At 68.4% G+C, this 22,040-nt stretch overlaps 3 protein-coding genes across 3 annotated transcripts in view; 2 read left to right on the top strand and 1 right to left on the bottom strand.

Moving 5' to 3' along the window:
- Window positions 1–9,118, bottom strand: part of CACNA1A (calcium voltage-gated channel subunit alpha1 A) — a 41,561-nt gene extending 32,443 nt beyond the window's left edge. Inside the window, 7 exon segments of the mRNA XM_058419160.1 lie at window positions 613–800; window positions 1,791–1,943; window positions 2,029–2,120; window positions 4,551–4,690; window positions 5,376–5,482; window positions 8,835–8,892; window positions 8,894–9,118. Coding sequence (XP_058275143.1) covers window positions 613–800; window positions 1,791–1,943; window positions 2,029–2,120; window positions 4,551–4,690; window positions 5,376–5,482; window positions 8,835–8,892; window positions 8,894–9,118 — 963 coding nt within the window.
- Window positions 9,119–12,727: 3,609 nt separating this feature from the next.
- Window positions 12,728–16,181, top strand: YJU2B (YJU2 splicing factor homolog B). The gene is made up of 8 exons (XM_058419159.1): window positions 12,728–13,358; window positions 13,981–14,034; window positions 14,306–14,388; window positions 14,488–14,543; window positions 14,676–14,736; window positions 14,956–15,098; window positions 15,228–15,728; window positions 15,850–16,181. The coding sequence occupies exons 1-8, from the start codon at window positions 13,356–13,358 to the stop codon at window positions 16,179–16,181; spliced, it is 1,233 nt and encodes a 410-aa protein (XP_058275142.1). The 5' UTR covers window positions 12,728–13,355.
- A 194-nt stretch (window positions 16,182–16,375) lies between these two features.
- Window positions 16,376–18,757, top strand: MRI1 (methylthioribose-1-phosphate isomerase 1). The gene is made up of 6 exons (XM_040054442.1): window positions 16,376–16,590; window positions 16,736–16,977; window positions 17,540–17,712; window positions 17,835–18,011; window positions 18,149–18,373; window positions 18,531–18,757. The coding sequence occupies exons 1-6, from the start codon at window positions 16,459–16,461 to the stop codon at window positions 18,659–18,661; spliced, it is 1,080 nt and encodes a 359-aa protein (XP_039910376.1). The 5' UTR covers window positions 16,376–16,458; the 3' UTR covers window positions 18,662–18,757.
- Window positions 18,758–22,040: the final 3,283 nt, after the last annotated feature.

Below are 22,040 nucleotides of genomic sequence, written 5' to 3'. Positions count from 1 at the left end.
GTCCCAGGGGAGGACACGGAGTTGGGGGGGACAGGAGGGGACGGACACGGGAGGGGGGGCTTCGGAGGGGGAAGGAGGGGACGGGGGGCACCGGGAAGCACCGGGGGGCACCGGGGGGGCACCGAGTGGGCACTGGGAAGCACCCGGTGAACACGGGATGAGCACCGGCAGGCACAGGGTGGGCACCGAGCAGCACCGGATGGGCACGGGGCAGCACCGGGAAGCACCAGGAAGCACCGGGTGGGCACCGGATGAGCACCGGGCAGCCCCAGGAAGCACCGGGCAGCACCGGATGAGCACCGGGCAGGACCGGGTGGGCACAGGGGAGCACCGAGCACCACTGGGTGGGCACTGGGAAGCACCGGGCAGCCCCAGGAAGCACCGGGAAGCACCGGATGAGCACCGGGCAGCACGGGGCAGCACTGGGCAGCACCAAGCAGCACCGGGTGAACACCAGATGAGCACCGGACGAGCACCGGGCAGCACCGGGCAGCACCGGGCAGCACCGGGAAGCACTGGGTGAACACCAGATGAGCACCGGGCAGCAGCGGGCAGCACGGAGCCGGGCACCGGGCGGGGAGAGGAGCGTGCCGGGCGGGCCCAGGCCCTCACATAGTAGAGGAGGTCGGTCCACCCTTCCATGGTGATGCACTGGAAGACGGTGAGCACGGCGAAGAGGATGTTGTCGAACTGCGTGATGCCGTAGTTGGGCCCTTCCCAGTACTTCTTGCACTTGGTGCCGTTGGGGCAGATCCGCGCCGGCTCGTCCGTCCCGCACGGGACCTCCACCTTGATCTCGTCTGCCGGCAGGGGAGGGGGCGTCCCGCGGCCTGAAACCCACCCCTCACGGCGCCCCCCGGGACATCCCGCCCCCTCCCCGAATTTCCCCCCCGGCGCCACGGACGGAAACAACCGCGGCCAATTCGCGGCTCCGTCCAGGGAGAGCGGCAATTAGAACATTCCAATTAATTCCAGCGCTGGCCGCCGGCCCGGGGGGGTTTGGGGTGGGCAGAGGGGGCAGAGGATCCCATCTCCCCACGGCTCCCGGGACCCCAACCCCGGGATCCCGACTGAGGCACGAAGGGGAGCGGGGAGGGGGGGAGATTGAGGGGGGGGTGGTTAGGGGAATTTGGGGGGATTCAGGAGGTGGTTAGAGAGGGTTTGGGGGTGCTGGAGGAGGGGTTGGTGGGCTTTAGGGGGGGTTTGGGGGACTTGGAGGGGGAATTCAGGGAGGTTTGGGGGATTCAGGGGGGTTTGGGGGGGATTCAGGGAGGTTTGGGTGGATTTGGGGGGGTTGGGGGGGATTCAGGGGGGTTTGGGGGATTCAGGGAGGTTTGGGGGGGATTCAGGGAGGTTTGGGGGGATTCAGGGGGGGTTTGGGGGATTTAGGGAGGTTTAGGGGGATTTAGGAGGAGTCAAGGGTGGTTAGAGAGGGTTTGGGGGTGCTGGAGGAGGGGTTGGTGGGCTTTAGGGAGGGTTTGGGGGGGATTCAGGGAGGTTTGGGGGGATTTAGGGAGGTTTGGGGGGGGATTCAGGGGGGGTTTGGGGGATTCAGGGAGGTTTGGGGGGGATTCAGGGAGGTTTGGGGGGATTTAGGGAGGTTTGGGGGGGATTCAGGGAGGTTTGGGGGGATTCAGGGGGGGTTGGGGGGGATTCAGGGAGGTTTGGGCGGATTTAGGGAGGTTTGGGGGGATTCAGGGAGGTTTTCAGGGATTATGGGGGGTTTGTGGGAATTTGGGGGGGCTTTGACAGGACCCCGAGGTGGGGGGGTGGGCGGGATTCGGCCCCACCTGTGACCAGGTCGAAGCAGGTGGTGTGGAATTTGCCCATATAAAACTCTAATCCTATGATGGCGAAGATGAGGATCGCGAAGAAGAGCAGGAGCCCGATCTGCAGCAGCGGGATCATCGCCTTCATGATGGACTTCAGCACCACCTGTAAACCTGCGGCAGCGGCGGCTGAGCGGCCGCGAACCCCCCGTCCCCCCTCCCACCCCCCAGGACCCCCAAATCCTCCCCCGGCACTCACTTGGGATCCCCGAGACCAGCTTGAGGGGCCGGAGCACGCGCACGGCCCGCAGTGTCCGCAGGTCGAACTGGGAGCCCACCGAGGCCAGGATGCTGCGGGGGGGGGACGGAGGGGTCAGCGGCTGTGGGGACCCCCAGATGGGAACCGCGACCCCCACCCCCAGAGCAGAGCGGCCACGGCCACCGGCACGGCCAGGGACCCCCGGGACGGGGCCACCGTCAGAGCAGTGTCCCTGTCACAGGTCCTGTCCCCAGAGCAGGGCAACCAGCGCCCGGCCACCCTGAGCCCCCGAATCTCTGTCACACAGCCGTGAGACCCCAAATCTGTCACACGGCTGTGAGCCCCTGGCCCCCAGGAGCCCCCAAATCTCTGTCACACAGCCGTGAGACCCCAAATCTGTCACACAGCCGTGAGACCCCAAATCTTTATCACATGGCCACAAAGCCCTGGCCACCCTGAGCCCCCAAATCTCTGTCACACATCCATGAGCCCCTGCCTCCCATGAACCCCCAAATCTCTGCCACACAACCATGAACCCCTGGCCACTGTGAGCCCCCAAATCTCTGTCACATATCCATGAGACCCCGGCCACCGTGAATCCCCAAATCTCTGTCACCCATCCACGAGCCCCCGGACCCCCGCCAGCCCCGTGTCCCTGTCACACCCCCAGGAGCCCCCCACGAGCCCCGTGTCCCTGTCACACCCCCACGAGCCCCCGTGTCCCTGTCACACCCCCAGGAGCCCCCCACGAGCCCCGTGTCCCTGTCACACCCCCACGAGCCCCCGTGTCCCTGTCACACCCTCACGAGCCCCGTGTCCCTGTCACAGGTCCAGGAGCCCCCCACGAGCCCCCGTGTCCCTGTCACACCCCCACGAGCCCCCCACGAGCCCCCGTGTCCCTGTCACGCCCCCAGGAGCCTGTGGCCATGCCGTGGTGGCCCCCACGAGCCCCGTGTCCCTGTCACACCCCCACGAGCCCCGTGTCCCTGTCACACCCCCAGCACCCCCCGTGTCCCTGTCACACACCCCCAGGAGCCCCCCACGAGCCCCCGTGTCCCTGTCACACCCCCAGGAGCCTGTGGCCATGCCGTGGTGGCCCCCACGAGCCCCGTGTCCCTGTCACACCCCCAGGAGCCCCCCACGAGCCCCGTGTCCCTGTCACGCCCCCACGAGCCCCCCTGTCCCCGCCGCAGGGCCACGTGCCGCGGGGCCGGCAGCCGGTGCCGCCAGCGCGGGCGGCAGCTCCCGGTTATTTTTAGCCTTTTCCGGCGACGCTGCCGGGGCTTTGGCTGGTGCCAGCGCCGGGCCCGGCCCGGGGGTCGCGGCCGGGGGCCAGCAGCGGGCCCGGAGCCCCCGAGGTGCCCAAAAAGGGGGGTGTGAGGAGAGGGGGGGGGGGTCCGGGTGTACCCCGGGGGTTCAGCGCTGGCCCCGGCGCTGCGGACGGCGCCCTGTTGTCACGGCAACCGGCTGGAGATGCTCATCCATCATCTCCTCCCGCCTCCGTCAGAGCTGGACCCCCCCCGCGACCCCAGCACCCCCGTTCACCCCCAATTTATCCCCCCCTCCGTCACCCCTTTCCTTTAACGCCCCCCCCAATCGCCTCAATTAATTCACCCCAATTAATCCACCCCCGAATCACCGCAATTAATTCACCCCCCCATTACAGAGCCACCCCAAAAGCGCCCCCCCCCAAAAAAAAACCTCCTGCCTCAGTTTCCCCAGTGAGGAAGCACAAGGCACGGGGGGCTCTGTGACGGGTGGGGGTCTCTGTGACCTGGGGAGGGGTCTCTGTGACTGGGGAGGGGTCTCTATGACCTGGGAGGGGTCTCTGTGACCTGGGGGGTCTCTATGACCTGGGAGGGGTCTCTGTGACTGGCGAGGGGTCTCTGTGACTGGGGAGGGGTCTCTGTGACTGGGGAGGGGTCTCTATGACCTGGGGAAGGGTCTCTGTGACCTGGGAGCGGTCTCTATGACCTGGGGAGGGTCTCTATGACTGGGGAGGGGTCTCTATGACCTGGGGAAGGGTCTCTGTGACTGGGGAGGGGTCTCTATGACCTGGGAGGGGTCTCTGTGACCTGGGGGGTCTCTATGACCTGGGAGGGGTCTCTGTGACTGGCGAGGGGTCTCTGTGACTGGGGAGGGGTCTCTGTGACTGGGGAGGGGTCTCTATGACCTGGGGAAGGGTCTCTGTGACCTGGGAGCGGTCTCTATGACCTGGGGAGGGGTCTCTGTGACCTGAGGAGGGGTCTCTATGACTGGGGAGGGGTCTCTGTGACTGGGGAGGGGTCTCTGTGACCGGTGAGGGGTCTCTGTGACTGGGGAGGGGTCTCTGGGGTGGCCGAGGTGGGTTCCTGCGGCACTGCCGGTGCCGGTGCCACGCGCTGAGTGACAGCGCCGGCTGGGGACAACGGGGACGGCCACGACGGGACGCGGGGGGACGCGCGGGCGGGGGAGCGGCCCCCCAAAACCGCGGGGGGTGTCCCCGGTGCGCCCCCCGCCCCACTCCGGCTCCCGGGGCTCACCCCGTGAGCACCACCACGAAGTCCATGACGTTCCAGCCGTTGCGCAGGTAGGAGCCTTTGTGGAAGGCGAAGCCCAGCGCGATGATCTTGATCCCCGCCTCGAAGCAGAAGATGCCGATGAAATACGGCTCCGTGTCGTCCTGGGAGCGGGGGGCACAGGGAGGTCGGGGGGCGCCCGCCACCTCCGGACGCCCCCGCCCCAAACCCCCGCGGGACCGGGGGGTCAGCGCTGCCCCCCCTCCCCACCCCGGGCCCCCTCCGACCCTCCCCGCGGGGCTCCGGGCGGAGGCGGCGACGCTCCAGGCGTGGCCCAGATTCCCCAGTAAGGAGGAAACTGGGACGCCGAGCGGGTCCGGGGGGAACTGGGAATCGTGGCCAGGTGCGGGCTGGCACCCCCCCGCCCCACAACCCCCCCCGCACCCCACCTGTGGGGACACGGCGGGGACCCCAGGGTGGGCTGGGGACCCCCAGAGCGGAGCCCCCCGGGGATCCCCACCAAAGCTCAGGGGGGGTGCCCGGGCGGCTCCCAGGGGTGCGGGGACCCTCCCCGGAGCCCCCCAGGAGTGCTGGGGACCCTCCCCGGAGCCCCCCAGGATTGCTGGGGACCCTCCCCGGAGCCCCCCAGGAGCACGGGGGACCCTCCCCGGAGCCCCCCAGGAGCGCGGGGGACCCTCCCCGGAGCCCCCCAGGAGCACGGGGACCCTCCCCGGAGCCCCCCAGGGGTGCGGGGGACCCTCCCCGGAGCCCCCCAGGATTGCTGGGGACCCTCCCCGGAGCCCCCCAGGAGTGCGGGGGACCCTCCCAGGAGCCCCCCGCCCGCCTCACCAGCCGCTCCGACATGGGGGTCTTGTCCTCGTCGGGCAGGTGCTGCTCCAGCGCCAGGACGATGCAGTTCGCGATGATGGTGGCTAAAATCATGTATTCAAAAGGAGTGGGGGGGCGAGTCAAGGAAAAACAAACAAACAAACAAACAAAAAAAAAAATCGTCCAAGGGACCCGCGCATCGCCCCGGGCGGGGAGCGGGGAAACTGAGGCAGGAGCGGGGCCGAGGCGCTCCCCGTGCCCCCGGTGTCGGCGCCCGCGTGTTCGGCGGCTCATTAATTAATTCCCTCATCAAAGCGGCAGCCGCGGCCTCGGCTCCGCGGCGCGATCAAAGCGCCCCGGGGACAGCGGGACCCGACACGGCCCCGCTGCGCCCGCGGGCACCGGGCACCCCGGGGGCTCCTGCCCCGTGTCCCCCGCCCCACGGCCCTGTCCCCTGCCCCACATCCCGCCCCATCCCGCACGGCTCGGCACGGCTCGGCACGGCCTGGCACAACAGGGCCACCCCGAACGGCTCCCCCACCACCCCCGGCACAGCGCTGCCACCTGGCACGGGCACCGGGCACGGCCCTGGCACGGGGACACGGCGCTGCTGTCCGGCACAGCGCCCTGGCACGGCACGGCACGGCTCCTGGTGCCGGTATCCGGCCCGGTGCAGCGCCCTGGCACAGCCCGGGATCCGGTGCTGGTGCCCCTGTACCCAGCTCGGCTCCCGGTACCGGGATCTGGCCCGGCACAGCTCCATGGCACAGCCCGGGGATCCAGCACGGCTCCCGGTACCGGGATCTGGCACAGCCCAGGATCCAGCCCCGCTCCCGGTACCGGGATCTGGCACAGCCCAGGATCCAGCACAGCTCCCGGTACCGGGATCTGGCACAGCCCAGGATCCAGCTCGGCTCCCGGTAAACCGGGGTCTGGCACCGCCCGGGGATCCAGCACCGCTCTCCGGTACCGGGATCTGGCCCAGCCCAGGATCCAGCACCGCTCCCGGTACCGGGATTTGGCCCAGCCCGGGGATCCAGCACCGCTCCCGGTACCGGGATTTGGCCCAGCCCGGGGATCCAGCACCGCTCCCGGTACCGGGATCTGGCACCGCCCGGGGATCCAGCACCGCTCCCGGTACCGGGATCTGGCACAGCCCAGGATCCAGCACCGCTCCCGGTACCGGGATCTGGCACAGCCCAGGATCCAGCACGGCTCCCGGTACCGGGATCTGGCCCAGCCCGGGGATCCAGGGCAGCTCCCGGTACCGGGATCTGGCACCGCCCGGGGATCCAGCACCGCTCCCGGTACCGGGAACTGGCACAGCCCAGGATCCAGCTCGGCTCCCGGTACCGGGATCTGGCCCAGCCCAGGATCCAGCACGGCTCCCCGGCATGGCACAGCTCCCAGAGCCGGGATCCTGCCCGGCTCCTGGCGCGCCCCGGGCATCCGGTGCCGGATTCCGGCCCGGCACGGCTCCTGGCACGGCCCGGCCCGGTTATCCGGGGCAGCGGAGCGCGGCGATGCAGCGCGGATCCAGCGCGGATCCGGCACAGCACAACCTCCCATCCATGGGGCTCTGCGCCCCCAAACCGAGCTCGGGAGCGGGCTGGGGGGGTTCTCCCCGTTCCCTCCACGCCGTGCGCCCCCTCCTCACCCCGGGATTCCCCCCCCCCCGCCTCCCCGGGACGGGTTTTGGGGCTCGGCGGGATCAACCCCCGGCTGCCGCCGCCCCCCTCGCCCCGGGCCCGGCGTGGGAGGCTCCGCGTGCCGCAGGATGGGACCCGCAGGGCCGCGCCGGGGAGCGGGGAGGGGGGGGGGACACCGATGCATCACCCCCACTTCCCTCCCGGCACCCCGGAGCCCCCTCCCCGGAGACCCCCAGACCCCTGCCCCGGGCGCTGTCCCCTCCCCGGCCCCGCTGCGGCACCGAGAGACGCGACCCCCGGGACCCCCCCCCCCCGCCCCGCGGCCCTTTGGGGGGCACCCGAGGGGACGATCCGCCGCCCCAAAGTGCCCCCGGGGGTCCCCAAAAGCTCGTGGAGGAGCCAGAGACCCTCAAAACCGCGTGGGGACCCCCCCCCCCTCAATCCGGCTCCGGGCTCCCCCCACCCCCGGGCAGCCAGGAGAGGCGGCAGCGGCTGTTTTGGGGTGCTGGGGGGGTCCTTTTGGGGTGCTGGGGGTCCTTTTGGGGTGCTGGGGGGTCCTTTTGGGGTGCTGGGGGTCTTTTTGGGGTGCTGGCGGGGGTCCTTTTGGGGTTGCTGCTGCGGGCCGAGCATTCCAGGGGGCAGAAAAAAAAGGGGGAAGGGGCTCGGAGGAGCCCCAAGAGCACAGTGGGGCTTTGGGGGGGGGTTTTGCACCTCCCCAAAATAGCCCAAAATAGCCCCAAATAGCCCAAAATAGGCCCCAAACACCCCGGGGAGGGGGGGAGCAGGAGGGTTGTGGGGTGCAGGAACTGGGGGGTGCCAGCTCCCCAAAAATAGGGCACCGGCAGCTGCGGGGTGCAGTGGGGTCCCCCTTTGCCCCCACCCCCATAGGATGAGCAGGACCCCCCCCCCCAAGTCTGGGGAGAGGGGTGGGATGGGGGGACAGCGGGGGAAAGGGGGACCCCAAAGCAGGGCAGGGGGTGGGGGACCCCAAAAGGAGACCAGGGACCCCAAAAGGAGGCCGGGGACCCCAAAAAGAGACCGGGGAACCCAAAAAGAGACCGGGGAACCCAAAAGGAGGTCAGAGACCCCAAAAGGGGGCCAGGGACCCTAAAAAGGGGGCCAGGGACCCTAAAAGGAGGTCAGAGACCCCAAAAGGGGGCCAGGGACCCCAAAAGGAGGTCAGAGACCCCGAAAGGGGGCCGGGGACCCCAGCGCTGGTCACAGGGCTGCGGACGTCGGACGGGGATCCCAGTGGGGACGTGGTGACCCCGATACGGGTCTGGAGCCCCCCGTGGGGACCCCGGAACAGGGACGGTGACCCCGATACGGGGGACCGGGAGGTGACGCACGACCCCAACGGGGACCCCGGCGCCGGGCAGGGAAATGGGGTCCTCGACGGAGGCTGGGGGGGGGCCTCGTGCAGCTCAGGGGAACCCCCAAATCGGCTCGGGGGGAACCCCAAATCGGCTCGGGGGGAACCCCAAATCGGCTCAGGGGACGGAGCCGTCACATCGGGACCCCAACACGAGGACGGGGACCCCCAACGCGGGGCCGAACAGCGCGTGCAGGACGCGGACACCCCGATTTTTTTGGGGGGGGGCGGGGAGAGGCCGGGGTCCCCAGCGCAGGACGGGGTGACCCCCAACTTGGGGCGGGGGGGGGGGGGACCAGAACCAGAGCTCAGGCTGCGAGCTGGGGCCGGGGGGTCCTGCTGCCGACCCCCCACTTCCCACCACGCGGCGCCGGGGCCGGGCGCCCTCCATCCCGGCGCTCGGGGCTCGGGGGGGGGGGTGCCCCCCAACCCCAACCCGCACCCCGAAGAAAGGATATGGCCATTCGGTGATCTTTTTGGCGTATTTCCTCACCACGTTGTCCTCGCTGAAGAGGAAAGAGCGAGCGGTTGACGGTGAGGCAGTTCTGCCGCACCGGGATGGGGTTGTACAGGGCCATGGTGCGGGCGCGCTGGGCCATGGACTGCTTGTAGAGGCGCTGAGCCCCGGGGGGGCCCTGCCGAGGACCCCCCCCAGCTCCCCGGCCCCCCGCCGCCGCCCCGGGGCCGCTCCCGACGCCGCCGGGCCCGTAGCGGGCCGCCACCTCCTCTCCGAAACGAGCCATCCCTCCGGGCCGGGGGGGGTCACGCTGCTGAGGCCGGCACCGTCCAGGAGCTCGTCACATCCCATGGGCACCCCCCCCACAAAAAAAAAAAAAAAAAAAAAAAAAAAAAAAGATGCTCCGTGTGTTTTTTTGGGGGGGGGGGCGGCGGCGGTGGGGTCGGGGTCCGTCCCGACCCCCCGGCGAGAAGCGCTCAGGCGGCGGAGGAGAGCGGCGCCGGCATCCCGAGCATCCTCCGGTGCGGCGGGCCCCCCCCGCCAGCCGGTGCGGCGGGGACGGGGGGGGGACGGACCCCCGGCAGGGTGAGGCGAGGTGGGTGGGGGGTCCTGGAGGTGCGGGGGTCTCTCCTCTGCGGCGTCCCGGAGGATGGGGAGCGGGGTGGGGGGGGGCTCTTCTCTGGCTGCAATCCGGAGCCCAGGGGTTGGGGGTCTTCTCTCCCCACGCCCCCCCCCGGGGGAAGGGGGTCTCCGGCGCTGCGGTTCTCGGTGCGGAGGGGGGTCCCGGTGCCCCGGAGGGGGTGTCGGGGGTCCTGGCGCTGCGGTTCTCGGTGTCCCGGAGCGGGGTTGCGGGAGGGGGGGGTCCCGGCGCTGCGGCTCCCGTTGCCTTTTCGCCCCCCCGGGAGGGGGGTTGCGGTAATTTGGGGCCGGGGGAGAGGGAAGGAAGGAAGGAAGGAAGGAGGAGACAGAGGTTCGGGAAAAAAAAACCCGGGATTCTCTCAGCGCATCCCGGCCCGGAGCATCCGTGAGAAAGTAGGGGGGGGGGAAGGTAAAAAAAAAAAAAAAAAATCCCCCCCCCCGAAAATCCCCAAACGGCCACAAAATCCAAAGGATGAGGGGGGGGAAAAAAATTTAAAAAAAAAGGCGAAAGCGGCGGCGCCGGGGGCTGGTGACCCCTCCCCTTGGGGGCGGCGGGGCCGGGCGGGGGTCGCCTCAGCCCCCCGGCAGCAGCGGGGGTGGCGGGGCCCATCGGGCCGGGCTGCGGCAGAGCTCTCGCTGCTGCTGCTCCTCCTCCTCCTCCTCCTCCCCCTCTCCTTCCCCCCCCCCCAATACCCGGGACCTTCCTCCTCCTCCTTCTCCTCCTCCTCTTTCTCCTCCTCCTCCTCCTGCCCCTCAATTCCAGAGATTTTCACCCTCCTCCTCCTCCTCCTCCTCCTCCTCCTGCTGCTGCTGCTCCCCGAGTGCCCGGGACCTTCCTCCTCTCCCTCCTCTTCCTCCTCCTGCTTCCCCCCCCGCTCCAATGCCTGGGACTTCCCTCCCTTAACCACCCCTTAATTATCACGGTTCTATTAAATCGCCGAGCTTTAATTACCCCGCCGCTGCCTCAGTTTCCCCACGCGGCGACCCCCGGTGTCGCGCCCCCTCCCCTCTCCCCCCGGCTCGTTCCCGCGGAGGCCCGGGGGTCCCGCGGGGTCTCCCCCCTCCGCTCCGCGACCCCCCCCCCCAAAAAAGAGGCCGAAACTGGGTCAGCCGGTGCCCCCCAGCCCCCGCTGACGTCACGGCGCTTTTGTCCCCAGCGTCGCTTTTGTCCCCAGCGCCGCGGCCGCCGCACGTGGCCCCGGCCGGTGCCAGCCCCGGGCCACCGGGACCCCGAGACACCCGGGCGCGGGGGGCGCGGGGGGGCTCCTCCGGTACCGGGCCCCAAAAAGAGAGGGGCTGTCCCCCAAAGTGGGGGTCCTGAGTGTCACCTGCGAGAGAAGGGGACCCCGAAAGAGTGAGCGGCCCCACACCTGAGCACGGCCCCACACCTGAGCACGGCCCCACACCGGTGTCACCCGGCTGTCACCGTGTCCCCACACACCGCCAACCCCGGCCGTGTCCCCAAGTTTCAGGCTCACCCTCTTCTCCCTGCCCTGGGTGTCCCCAAAAGCTGCCAGACCCCCGTGTCCCCCCGTGTCCCCCCGTGTGTCCCCCCCGTGTCCCCCCCGTGTCCCCCCCGTGTCCCCCCCGTGTGTCCCCGTGTGTCCCCGTGTGTCCCCCCCCGTGTCCCTCCCGTGTCCTCCCCGTGTCTCCCGTGTCCCCCCCGTTGTCCCCCCCGTGTCCCCCCGTGTGTCCCCCCCGTGTCCCCCGTGTCCCCCCGTGTGTCCCCCCGTGTGTCCCCCCCGTGTCCCCCCGTGTGTCCCCCCGTGTCCCCCCGTGTCCCCCCGTGTGTCCCCCCCCGTGTCCCCCCGTGTCCCCCCGTGTGTCCCCCCGTGTCCCCCCGTGTCCCCCCCGTGTCCCCCCGTGTGTCCCCCCCCGTGTGTCCCCCCCCGTGTCCCCCCGTGTCCCCCCGTGTCCCCCCGTGTGTCCCCCCGTGTCCCCCCGTGTATTCCCCCCGTGTCCCCCCGTGTCCCCCCGTGTCCCCCGCGCGTGGCCGGTGGCAGGTGCGGCCCTGGGGACACGGCCGCGGTGGCCCTGGTGGCCCGGCGCCGCCTCATCAGCGCGTCCCTGTGATGAGGCGGTGGCCGCCCGCGGGGGCTGATCAGAGGCCACCGCGACACCCTGGTGGCACCTGCGGGGACAGGGGTGGGCCCGGGGACACCGCCAGCGCCAGGGGGGGACACGGGGAGGGGCAGGGACACCGCCAGCCCCACGGGGACACAGCGTGATGGGGACACTGATGGGGACACTGCCAGCCCCACGGGGACACTGCCAGCCCCACGGGGACACTGAGAGCCCCATGGGGACATTTATGGGGACACTGCCACCCCGGTGGGGACACTGCCAGCCCCATGGGGACACAGGGTGATGGGGACATTTATGGGGACACTGCCAGCCCCATGGGGACACTGCCAGCCCCACGGGGACACTGCCAGGCCCATGGGGACACTGCCACCCCTGTGGGGACACTGCCAGCCCCACAGGGACATGGGGTGATGGGGACACTGATGGGGACACTGAGAGCCCCATGGGGACACTGCCACCCCGGTGGGGACACTGCCAGCCCCATGGGGACACAGGGTGATGGGGACATTTATGGGGACACTGCCAGCCCCATGGGGACACTGCCAGCCCCACGGGGACACTGCCAGCCCCATGGGGACACTGCCACCCCCGTGGGGACACTGCCAGCCCCACGGGGACACAGGGTGATGGGGACATTTATGGGGACACTGCCACCCCCGTGGGGACACTGCCAGCCCCACGGGGACACTGCCAGCCCCATGGGGACACTGCCAGCCCTGTGGGGACACTGATGGGGACACGGGGTGATGATGCTGGGGAGCAGTGGGGGGGGGTGATGGTTAGGGGAGCAGCCGGTTGCTATGGAACCCGTTGCTATGGAGTCCCGTTGCCATGGAACCCGTTGCTGCGGACCCCCGTTGCCGTGAGCTCCCCCCCCCCCGTCGCTATGGACCCCGTCGGTTTGCGGCCGGTTGCTATGGAGACGCACGCTAGGAACGCCGTTGCCACGGTGACCATGGCCACGGGGCCCCCCGAAGCTGCGGACCCCCGTTGCTACGGAAACGCGTTGCTACGGACCCCCTCGTTGCTACGGAGCTCCCGTTGCTATGGGCCGCCGTAAGTCACGGCGCTGCGGCGCCGCCGGAGGTCGCGAACGCCGCCGGGAAGGTTCCGCCCCTCGGCCGCGAATTGACCAATCAGCTCGCGGGGAGAGAGGAAGGGGCGGGGCTTGAGCAGCGCAGCCGGAAGCGGTCGGTGCGGAGCGGGGGGCGCGAGCGGGGCCGGTCCCGGGACAGCGCGGGACAGCGAGGGATGGGACAGCCCACGGATAGACCAGGGACAACTCGGGACAGCCCAGGAACAGCCCAGGGATAGCGAGGGACAGCGAGGGACAGCCCGGGATAGCGAGGGACAGCCCGGGATAGCGAGGGACAGCGCGGGATAGCGAGCGACAGCGAGGGACAGCCCGGGATAGCGAGGGACAGCCCAAGAACAGGCCAGGGACAACTTGGGATAGCCCACGGATAGACCAGGGACAACTTGGGACAGCCCAGGGACAGCCCAGGGATAGCGAGGGACAGCCCAGGGGTAGACCAGGGACAACTCGGGACAGCCCAGGGACAGCCCGGGACAGCCCAGGGACAGCCCGGGACAGCCCAGGGACAGCCCAGGGACAGCCCAGGGACAGCCCAGGACAGCCCGGTGACCCCAGACTGGGGGTGGCTGGTCCCCAGTAGGGACCAGTGACCCCCAAACCGCGCGGGGGGCCTCTCCCGGTACAGCCCGGTGACCGCTGACCCCCGTCCCGGTGACCACCGGGGGCTCCCCGTGATCTCCTCGCTGCCCGCAGACCCTCGGCCATGGTGAGTGGGGACGGGGCCAGCGCGGTCAGTGTGGTCAGTGTGGTCACAGCGTGGTCAGTGTGGTCACAGCGCGGTCAGTGTGGTCACAGCGTGGTCAGTGTGGTCACAGCGTGGTCAGCGTGGTCAGTGTGGTCACAGCGCGGTCAGTGTGGTCACAGCGTGGTCACAGCGCGGTCAGTGTGGTCACAGCATGGTCAGTGTGGTCACAGCGCGGTCAGTGTGGTCACACTGTGGTCAGTGTGGTCACTTCATGGTCACTGTGGCCACTGTGGTCACTCTGTGGTCACACCGTGGTCACTGGGGTCACTGTGTGGTCACTCCACGGTCACTGCGGTCATTCCATGGTCACTCCATGGTCACTGCAGTCACTCCATGGTCACTCCGTGGTCACTGTGGTCACTCCATGGTCACTCCATGATCACTGTGGTCACTCCGTGGTCACTGCAGTCACTCTGCGGTCACTCTGCGGTCACTCTGTGGTCACACCATGGTCACTGTGGTCACTCTGCGGTCACTCCGTGGTCACTCTGTGGTCACACCATGGTCACTGTGGTCACTCTGCGGTCACTCCGTGGTCACTCCGCGGTCACTGCGGTCACTCCTGACCCCCGATTCCCCGCAGGGCGAGCGCAAGGGCACCAACAAGTACTACCCGCCCGACTTCGACCCCGCCAAGGTGGGCCGGGGGCTTGGGGAGGGGCTTGGGGAGGGCTTCGGGGGGTCCCAGGCTGCTGAGCGGGGGTTTGGGGGGCCGGGGGGGGGGCGAGGGGCTGGGTTTTGGGGGTGATATTGGGGTGCCCAGGTCGTGGGGAGGGCGTGGATTTTTGGGGGGCAGCAGGAGCATTTGGGCAGTGCAGTTTTGGGGGGCTGGATTTTGGGGCGGGACGGGGATTTTGGGGGTCCCGGCCCCTCCCTCACTCCCCTTTTTCCGCCCCCCCCCACCCCAGCATGGCTCCCTCAACAAATACCACCACAGCCACCCGCTGCGGGAGCGCGCCCGGAAACTCTCCCAGGGCATCCTTGTCATCAGGTGAGGAGCGGGGTGGGGGGGGACGGCGGGGGACCACCCCGAAATGTCCCTGGGGGCGACGCTGACGCCCCCAAACCCCCCCACCCGACCCCTCCCCAGGTTCGAGATGCCCTTCAACATCTGGTGCGACGGGTGCCAGAACCACATCGGGATGGGTGAGCGACGCCTCTGCTCTGGGGGGGGCTTTTTTTTTTGGGGGGTGGGTGGGGGGGGGGCTCCCCGAATTTTTTTTGGGGTGGGGGGGGTGTGTGTGGGTGTGGTTTCACCCCCTCCCCATCTCCCCACAGGCGTCAGGTACAACGCGGAGAAGAAGAAGGTGGGGAACTACTACACCACGCCCGTGTACAGGTGAGGCACCGCCGCCCTCCCTCACCTGTGGGGACCCCCCTGATGGGCGTGACCCCACCCTGGGGACCCCCCTGATGGGTGTGAACCCACCTGAGACCCCCCTGATGGGCGTGACCCCACCCTGGGGACCCCCCTGATGGGTGTGAGCCCCACCTGAGACCCCCTGATGGGCGTGACCCCACCCTGGGGACCCCCTTTTGGGCGTGACCCCCCCTCCAGGTTCCGGATGAAGTGTCACCTGTGCGTCAACTACATCGAGCTGCAGACGGACCCCGGGAACTGCGACTACGTCATCGTCAGCGGGGCCCGGCGCAAGGAGGAGCGCTGGGACCCCGGCGACAGCGCCCAGGTGCTGCCCACAGGTGAGCCCCAGTGCCCCCCAGTGCCTCCCAGCACCCCCCAGTGCCCCCCAGTGCCCTCCAGTGCCCCACAGCACCTCCCAGTGCCCCCCAGTGCCCCCAGCACCTCCCAGTGCCCCCGGTGTCCCGCAGCCCCGGAGCAGCGGGAGCGCCTGGCCCTGGACCCCATGTTCCGCCTGGAGCACGGCGTGACGGACCGGGGCGTCCTGGAGCGCGCCGCCCCCAGCCTGACGCGCCTGCAGGAGGCCCAGGACGCCTGGAAGGACGATTTCGGCCTCAACAGCCGCCTCCGGAGGCGCTTTCGGGTCGGTGGAGAGCCCCCAATCCTCACCGGGGGGGGGGCGGATCTCCAGGATTCCCCCCCAAATACCCACCGGGGGAAAACTCCTGAAATTCCCAGCGAGGGGATTCCCGCCCGCGCAGGGCTCTCCGGGCCCCGGGGCGGGGGGGGGGGGTGTCTTTCCTCTCCCCCAGCCCCGTTGTTCCCCTCCAGGAGGAGAAAGAAGACGCTGCGGGAGGAGGAGGAGGAGGCGGCGGCGCTGCGGGCTCGGGCCGGGCTCAGCATCCCGCTGCTGCGGGAGGAGGAGGAGGATCGGCGCCTGGCCGCGCTGCTCACCCTGCGCGCCCCCGACTGTGCGTGGGGGGGCTCCGGGGGATCGGGCGGGGGGTCCCGGGGTGGGGCGGGGGTTCGGGGCGCCCCCCTGACCCCCGCCCCCGGTGCTGTGTCCCCCCCCCATCCCTTCCCTCCCCACAGCCTACGAGGAGAAGCAGCGGCTGAAGCGCTCCGAGATCTCCCAGCGCTCCTGGTTCGCCCCCGGCGCGGCGCGAGCGCCCGCGGGGACCCTGCAGAAATTGGGTCTGGGGGCGGCCAGAGCGCCCAAGGCACCGCCGGGGCCGCCCCCGACCCCCGCCGGGCTCGGCATCGTGCGGCGGCGAACCGGGGAGGAAGGGGCGACCCCGGCAAGCCGCGAGACCCCCGAGGCCGGGCCGGAACCCCCGGTGTCGCCCCCCAGGACCCCCCCGGCGTCGCCCCCCGCCCCGTCTTTGGTCGCCGATTACTCGGACTCGGGCTCCGACAGCCCCTGAGCGGAGCTTCGGAGGGGCCGGACCCCCTCCATCCCCACCCCGGGCTGGTCTGGGGAGGGGGTGTGGGGGGCTCCGAGCCCCCTGCCCGCCCCCCGAGACCCGCCCCCCACCCTGTAATTTATGTCCCCGAGCAGCCCGAAATTAAAAGCGGTGTCCCGAGTGTCGCGTTGTGGCCGCGCCGCCCCTGGGCGGGGACCCGGAAGGGGCGGGCTCGGTTCTATCGCGGGGCTCGGTTCTATCGCGGGCTCTGTCGCGGGCTCTGCTCTCTTCTGTCGCGATGGCGCTGGAGTCGCTGCGCTACCGCCGCGGCTCCCTCGAGGTTCTGAACCAGCGGCTGCTGCCGGGGCAGCTCCGCTACGAGCGGGTGGGGGGCGTGGAGCGCGCCTGGAGCGCCATCCGCGACATGGAGGTGAGGGGAGACCCCTCCCCAAAACCCCCCCAAACCCCCTCCCCGAGACCCCCAAAGTGCGGGGGCGGGGGGAACCCCGCGAAACCCCCTTGTCTAGGGGGTGGGGGGGGGGGGCTCAGGGTCCGCTCTGTGCCCCCCACCCCAGGTGCGGGGGGCTCCGGCCATCGCGCTGCTGGGCTGCCTGAGCCTGGCCGTGGAGCTGGCGGGGGGCCAGGGCCCCTGCGAGGATTCGGGAGCCCTGGAGGAGTTCGTGGGGCAGAAATTGGGGTTCCTGCTCAGCGCCCGCCCCACGGCCGCCAACCTGGGCCGTGAGGCCGAGCGGCTCCGCGCCTTCGTGCGGCAGCGGGCGGAGACCCCCGGGGTGACCCCCCAGCAGCTGCGGGAGAGGTGACGGGGATGGGGAGGGGGGCGGGTTGGGGGCGTTGAGGTCGGTATCGGGGATCCCCGCGGCTGGGAGAGATCTCGGGTGCTTCCTGGGGTGTCGAGGGGGGGGGTCCTGGGGTCTCCCGGGTGAGGATTGGGGGGTCCTGGGATGGATTTGGGGTTCCAGGTGTCGCTGGGGTGGGTTTGGGGTGTCGAGGGGGAGATCCCGGGGTCTCCTGGGTGAGGATTTGGGGGTCCTGGGATGGATTTGGGGTTCCAGGTGTCACTGCGGTGGGTTTGGGGTGTCGAGGTGGGGGTCCTGGGGTCTCCCGGGTGAGGATTTGGGGGTCCTGGGATGGATTTGGGGTTCCAGGTGCCGCTGGGGTGGGTTTGGGGTGTCGAGGTGGGGATCCTGGGGTCTCCCGGGTGAGGATTTGGGGGTCCTGGGATGGATTTGGGGTTCCAGGTGCCACTCTGGGCAGGGTGCTGGGTGTCGAGGGGGGGGTCTCAGGATCCATTGGGGGTGGGTTTTGGGTGTGTGTGGGTGGGGGTGTCACACCCCGTGTTTTTTTCCCCCCCTCCCCAGCATCATTGAGTACATCGAGGGGCTCCTGGAGAAGGACCGCAGGGACAACCGGAACATCGGGGCGCACGGGGCGAGCCACATCCTGGGGAGGGTCCCGGGGGGGGGTCCCGTCACCCTCCTGACCCACTGCAACACCGGGACGCTGGCGACAGCGGGCTACGGCACCGCCCTGGGTACGGGGGGGCGCTGGGGGGCTCAGCACCCCATTTTCCCCCAGGGGTTTTGCGGGGCTGTCTCTATCGCAGGGGGGCGCGTCTCTGTCGCGACGTCCCCGACGCGTCCCGCGTGTCCCCAGGTGTCGTGCGGGCGCTGCACCAGCGCGGGTCCCTGTCGCGCGTGTTCTGCACCGAAACCCGCCCCTACAACCAGGGCTCGCGGCTGTCGGCGCTGGAGCTGCGCCACGACGGCGTCCCCGTCACGATAATCGCCGACAGCGCCGCCGCCGCCGCCATGAGGGAGCGGGGAGTCCAGGGTGAGAGGGGCCGGGAGGGGACGCGGGGTGGGTGACACAGGGTGGGGACAGGGAGGAGGGACGCGGGGCGGGTGACACGGGGGGGCAGAGGGAGGGGACGCAGGACCGGGGTCCCTCTGACCCTGCTCTGTCCCCAGCCGTGGTGGTGGGCGCGGACCGCGTGGCCGCCAACGGGGACGTGGCCAACAAGATCGGGACGTTCCAGCTGGCGGTGGCCGCGCGGCACATGGGCATCCCCTTCTACGTGGCCGCCCCGAGCAGCACCTGCGACCCGACGCTGGCCTCGGGCCGCCTGATCCCCATCGAGGAGCGCCCGGGGACAGAGCTCACCCACCTCGGGGGCGTCCTCCTGGCTGACCCCGGTGCGTGCCATGCTGGGACCTGGGGCGCGGGGTCCCAGAGCCCAGGGTGGTGTGTAGGGTTTGGGGTTCCCTGGGGGGGCTCTCGGGGGGTCCCGCCCCTGCCTGGGGTCGCTGCCAGAGCCCCTCTGACCCCGTGTACCCCCTGCTCGTCCCGCAGAGGTGGACGTGTGGAACCCGTCCTTTGACGTCACGCCGCAGGAGCTCATCACGGGGGGCATCATCACGGAGTACGGGGTCTTCGCCCCCTCCGAGGTCTGCCGGGAGCTGGCGGAGCGAGGGGAGCCCTGACGGCTTCTGCCTCGCTGCACCCCGGCGTGCCTTGCGTCGCGGTTCGGTATATCGCGACAGATTTGGTTACAATAAAAATCTCGGTGTATCCCGACAGCCTTTGCGGTACTATGGCAGCGGTATATCCCGGCAGTTCATAGGGCAATATGGCCGCGAAGAGTGCCGCGATATATCCCGGCAGGGCTTGCGGCAGCATGCCCCGGTAAATCCCGGCAGTGCGTGCGGCAATATGGCCGCCGAGGTTGCCGCGTTGTATCCCGGCAGAACTTGCGGCAACATGCCCCGGTAAATCCCGGCAGAGCTTGCGGCAATATGGCCGCCGAGGTTGCCTCGTTGCATCCCGGCAGCCTCCGCGGCAGCATGCCCCGGTGTATCCCGGCAGAGCTTGCGGCAATATGGCCGCCGAGGTTGCCTCGTTGCATCCCGGCAGCCTCCGCGGCAGCATGCCTCGGTGTATCCCGGCAGAGCTTGCGGCAATATGGCCGCCGAGGTTGCCTCGGTGTATCCCGGCAGCCTCCGCGGCAGCATGCCCCGGTGTATCCCGGCAGACCGTGCGGCAATATGGCCGCGGGGGTATGCCACGGTATATCCCGGCAGACCTTGCGCCAGCATGCCACGGTGTATCCCGATAACCTCCGCGGCAATATGGCCGCGGAATCCGCCGCGGTGTATCCCGGCAGCCTTTGCGGTTGAATGCCCCGGTGCATCCCGGCGTGCCGCGCGCCCCATTACTTCGGCCTGTTCCGGCCCTGAGCCGGAAGTGACCATGGCCCAGGGCCCGGCCTATGGCCGCGGCCCGGGTTTCTCACGGCCCGCGGAAGGGCGGTGAGGCGCGCCCCGAGGCCGGGGGTCCTGGGGAACGGTGCAGGGGCAGAGGCGGACTCGGAGGTCCAGGGGTTGCTCAGGGGAGCCCGAGGCTGGGGGGCGAGAGGCGGCCCCGGGAGTTTGGGGTGGAAGGGAGGCCCCGATTTGCCGAGGGTGCTCCGTAGAGGTCCTGGGGGGTCTCCGGTGCCTTTCCCGGGGCCTCTTCGGGAAGCTCGGGGTTGTCAGTTCCCGGGGGGGGTCTCTCAGGCCCCCGCCCTTCTTTTTAATAAAAGGGATTTGCCCGCAGCGTCCGGTGTCTGATCTGTGGGGACCGGGGATGTGGCCGCGGAGGGCTTGGGGGGCTCCTGGGGGTGTCCCGGTGCTCCCGGGAGGGCGTCCGTGTCCCGAGGGGGTGCCTCAGGTGTTCCCGGGGGTCCCGAGGGAGCTTCTCTGGGTCCCCGGAGGGGTCCCAAGGGCGTCGCGTTGTCCCCAAGGGGCGTTAGGCCGGGCCCTGCGCCATGGCCACTTCCGGCTCAGGGCCGGCACAGGCAGAACTAATGGGGCGCGCGGCACGCCGGGATACACCGGGGCATTTAAGCGCAAAGGCTGCCGGGATACACCGCGGCACATTCCGCGGCCATATTGCCGCGAAGCCTTTCGGGATACACCGTGGCATGCTGGCGCAAGGTCTGCCGGGATATACCGTGGCATACTCCCGCGGCCATATTGCCGCACGCACTGCCGGGATACACCGGGGCATGCTGCCGCGTAGCCTGCTGGGATACACCGAGGCATACTCGGCGGCCATATTGCCGCACGCACTGCCGGGATTTACCGGGGCATGTTGCCGCAAGTTCTGCCGGGATGCAACGAGGCAACCTCGGCGGCCATATTGCCGCACGCCCTGCCGGGATACATCGGGGCACTCCACCGCAAGTGCTGCCGGGATACACCGAGGCAATCTCGGCGGCCATAAATCCTCATGTACTGCCGGGATACACCGCGGCATTCTACCGCAAAGGCTGCCGGGATATACCGCGGGCATAGTACCGCAAAGGCTGTCGGGATACACCGAGATTTTTATTGTAACAAAATCTGTCGCGATATACCGAACCGCGACGCAAGGCACGCCGGGGTGCAGCGAGGCAGAAGCCGTCAGGGCTCCCCTCGCTCCGCCAGCTCCCGGCAGACCTCGGAGGGGCCGAAGACCCCGCACTCCGTGATGATGCCCCCCGTGATGAGCTCCTGCGGCGTGACGTCAAAGGACGGGTTCCACACGTCCACCTCTGCGGGACGAGCAGGGGGTACACGGGGTCAGAGGGGCTCTGGCAGCGACCCCAGGCAGGGGCGGGACCCCCGAGAGCCCCCCCAGAGAACGGGGAAGGGACGGGACCCCCCCGCAGCCCCGGGAATCCGCCGAGAGCACCCGCAGGACACCGGGATCTCCCCGTAGTTCCACCCCAAGGACACCGGGCTGTCACGGGTTAGTACAGTTTGGGTTTTTAGTTATAGAAAAATGTAAAATAATTCTCCAGGTCAGGACGTGGCAATTGCTTTACAAGAGACAGAGACCTATCAGAGAGTTAGTTACAATATTGGCATCTATTCTGGCCACTGAAATTGTTGGCTGCGACTTTGGGAATACCATATTAAACCCCATGAATTTCCTGCAGGTGGGTCCTTTTTCTTCTTCCTTTGGCCAGAGAGAGACATCGAGGCTTCCAGAGCTCAGCCCTTCTCTGAGAGAGTGAGAAAGGACAGAGTGAACATAAAGAACAACAGGATGAAGTCAGTAGAGCAAAAGTGAACAGACCGTTGGGACAGAGGGTTGGAGGAGGTGGTTCTTCTATTCTTAGTTGAGCCATGGAAATGAACTCTATATTTAGGTCATTCCTTTAAATCATGGGAAAGATATGCATTTGGGGAGATGATTGTTTTAATTTATGTGTAGATTTAAGCAAAGGTGGGTTTTTTTGTAACAAAATGTGATGAACTGAGTAATATCCTATACGACGCTTGAACAGAGATCAAGATGAGAAGCCCCCTGCGCCAGGGAAGAAGTGAGAAGATATCTCTGTCCCTTGAAATGAAGAATCCTTTGCTTTAGAGTTATTCTTCTTTAAAAGGTGACACCCCAGTGTGCAAAAGTCTGAGACCCATGACCCATAAGCAGCTTGGGAAACTGCTCCTGGGAGGGTCACAAAGGCAGGTTTCTCCGGGCGGTTGTTTTTGTGACAGTTTAAAACCCACAAGAGAACTGTTTGAGGTTGTCAGTGGGATCCCTGACTCAAAAGGATACTCTTCCCCTAATGAATTGATGGAAGACTATTATTAGATAGTGGAAATGACTGAAAATTACAAGTTTTGTCTCTTTATGTTGTTTTGTAAGACAGTGAAAAGTTTGTAAGGGGAGGGAAAAGTGTTTTTAAAGTTTCATTCTATTTTCGTTTTTTTTCCAACATCCTTTTTTTCTCTTCTTTTAGTGGATGTTAATAAACTATTTGTTAATTTTAAGGCTGAGCCTGCTTTGTTTTTCTCCTAGTCTCTCTCTCTCACAAAAAGAGTAAGTACCAAG

The sequence above is a fragment of the Hirundo rustica genome, unplaced genomic scaffold (genome assembly GCF_015227805.2).
Source record: "Hirundo rustica isolate bHirRus1 unplaced genomic scaffold, bHirRus1.pri.v3 unplaced_BUSCO_368798at7742, whole genome shotgun sequence".
Classification (NCBI taxonomy): domain Eukaryota; kingdom Metazoa; phylum Chordata; class Aves; order Passeriformes; family Hirundinidae; genus Hirundo; species Hirundo rustica.
The sequence above is the reverse complement of the archived record's forward strand: the minus strand, read 5'-3'. Positions and strand labels throughout refer to the sequence as shown.

Excerpts from the sequence above, each read along its gene's own strand:
- YJU2B (XM_058419159.1), top strand. Across the intron at positions 14,389-14,487 it reads CAGGGCATCCTTGTCATCAG|GTTCGAGATGCCCTTCAACA; the intron begins GTGAGGAGCGGG and ends ACCCCTCCCCAG. Across the intron at positions 14,544-14,675 it reads CCAGAACCACATCGGGATGG|GCGTCAGGTACAACGCGGAG; the intron begins GTGAGCGACGCC and ends ATCTCCCCACAG.
- MRI1 (XM_040054442.1), top strand. The coding sequence starts at position 16,459 with ATGGCGCTGGAGTCGCTGCGCTACCGCCGCGGCTCCCTCGAGGTTCTG. Across the intron at positions 16,978-17,539 it reads CCCCAGCAGCTGCGGGAGAG|CATCATTGAGTACATCGAGG; the intron begins GTGACGGGGATG and ends CCCCCTCCCCAG. Across the intron at positions 18,012-18,148 it reads GAGGGAGCGGGGAGTCCAGG|CCGTGGTGGTGGGCGCGGAC; the intron begins GTGAGAGGGGCC and ends CTCTGTCCCCAG.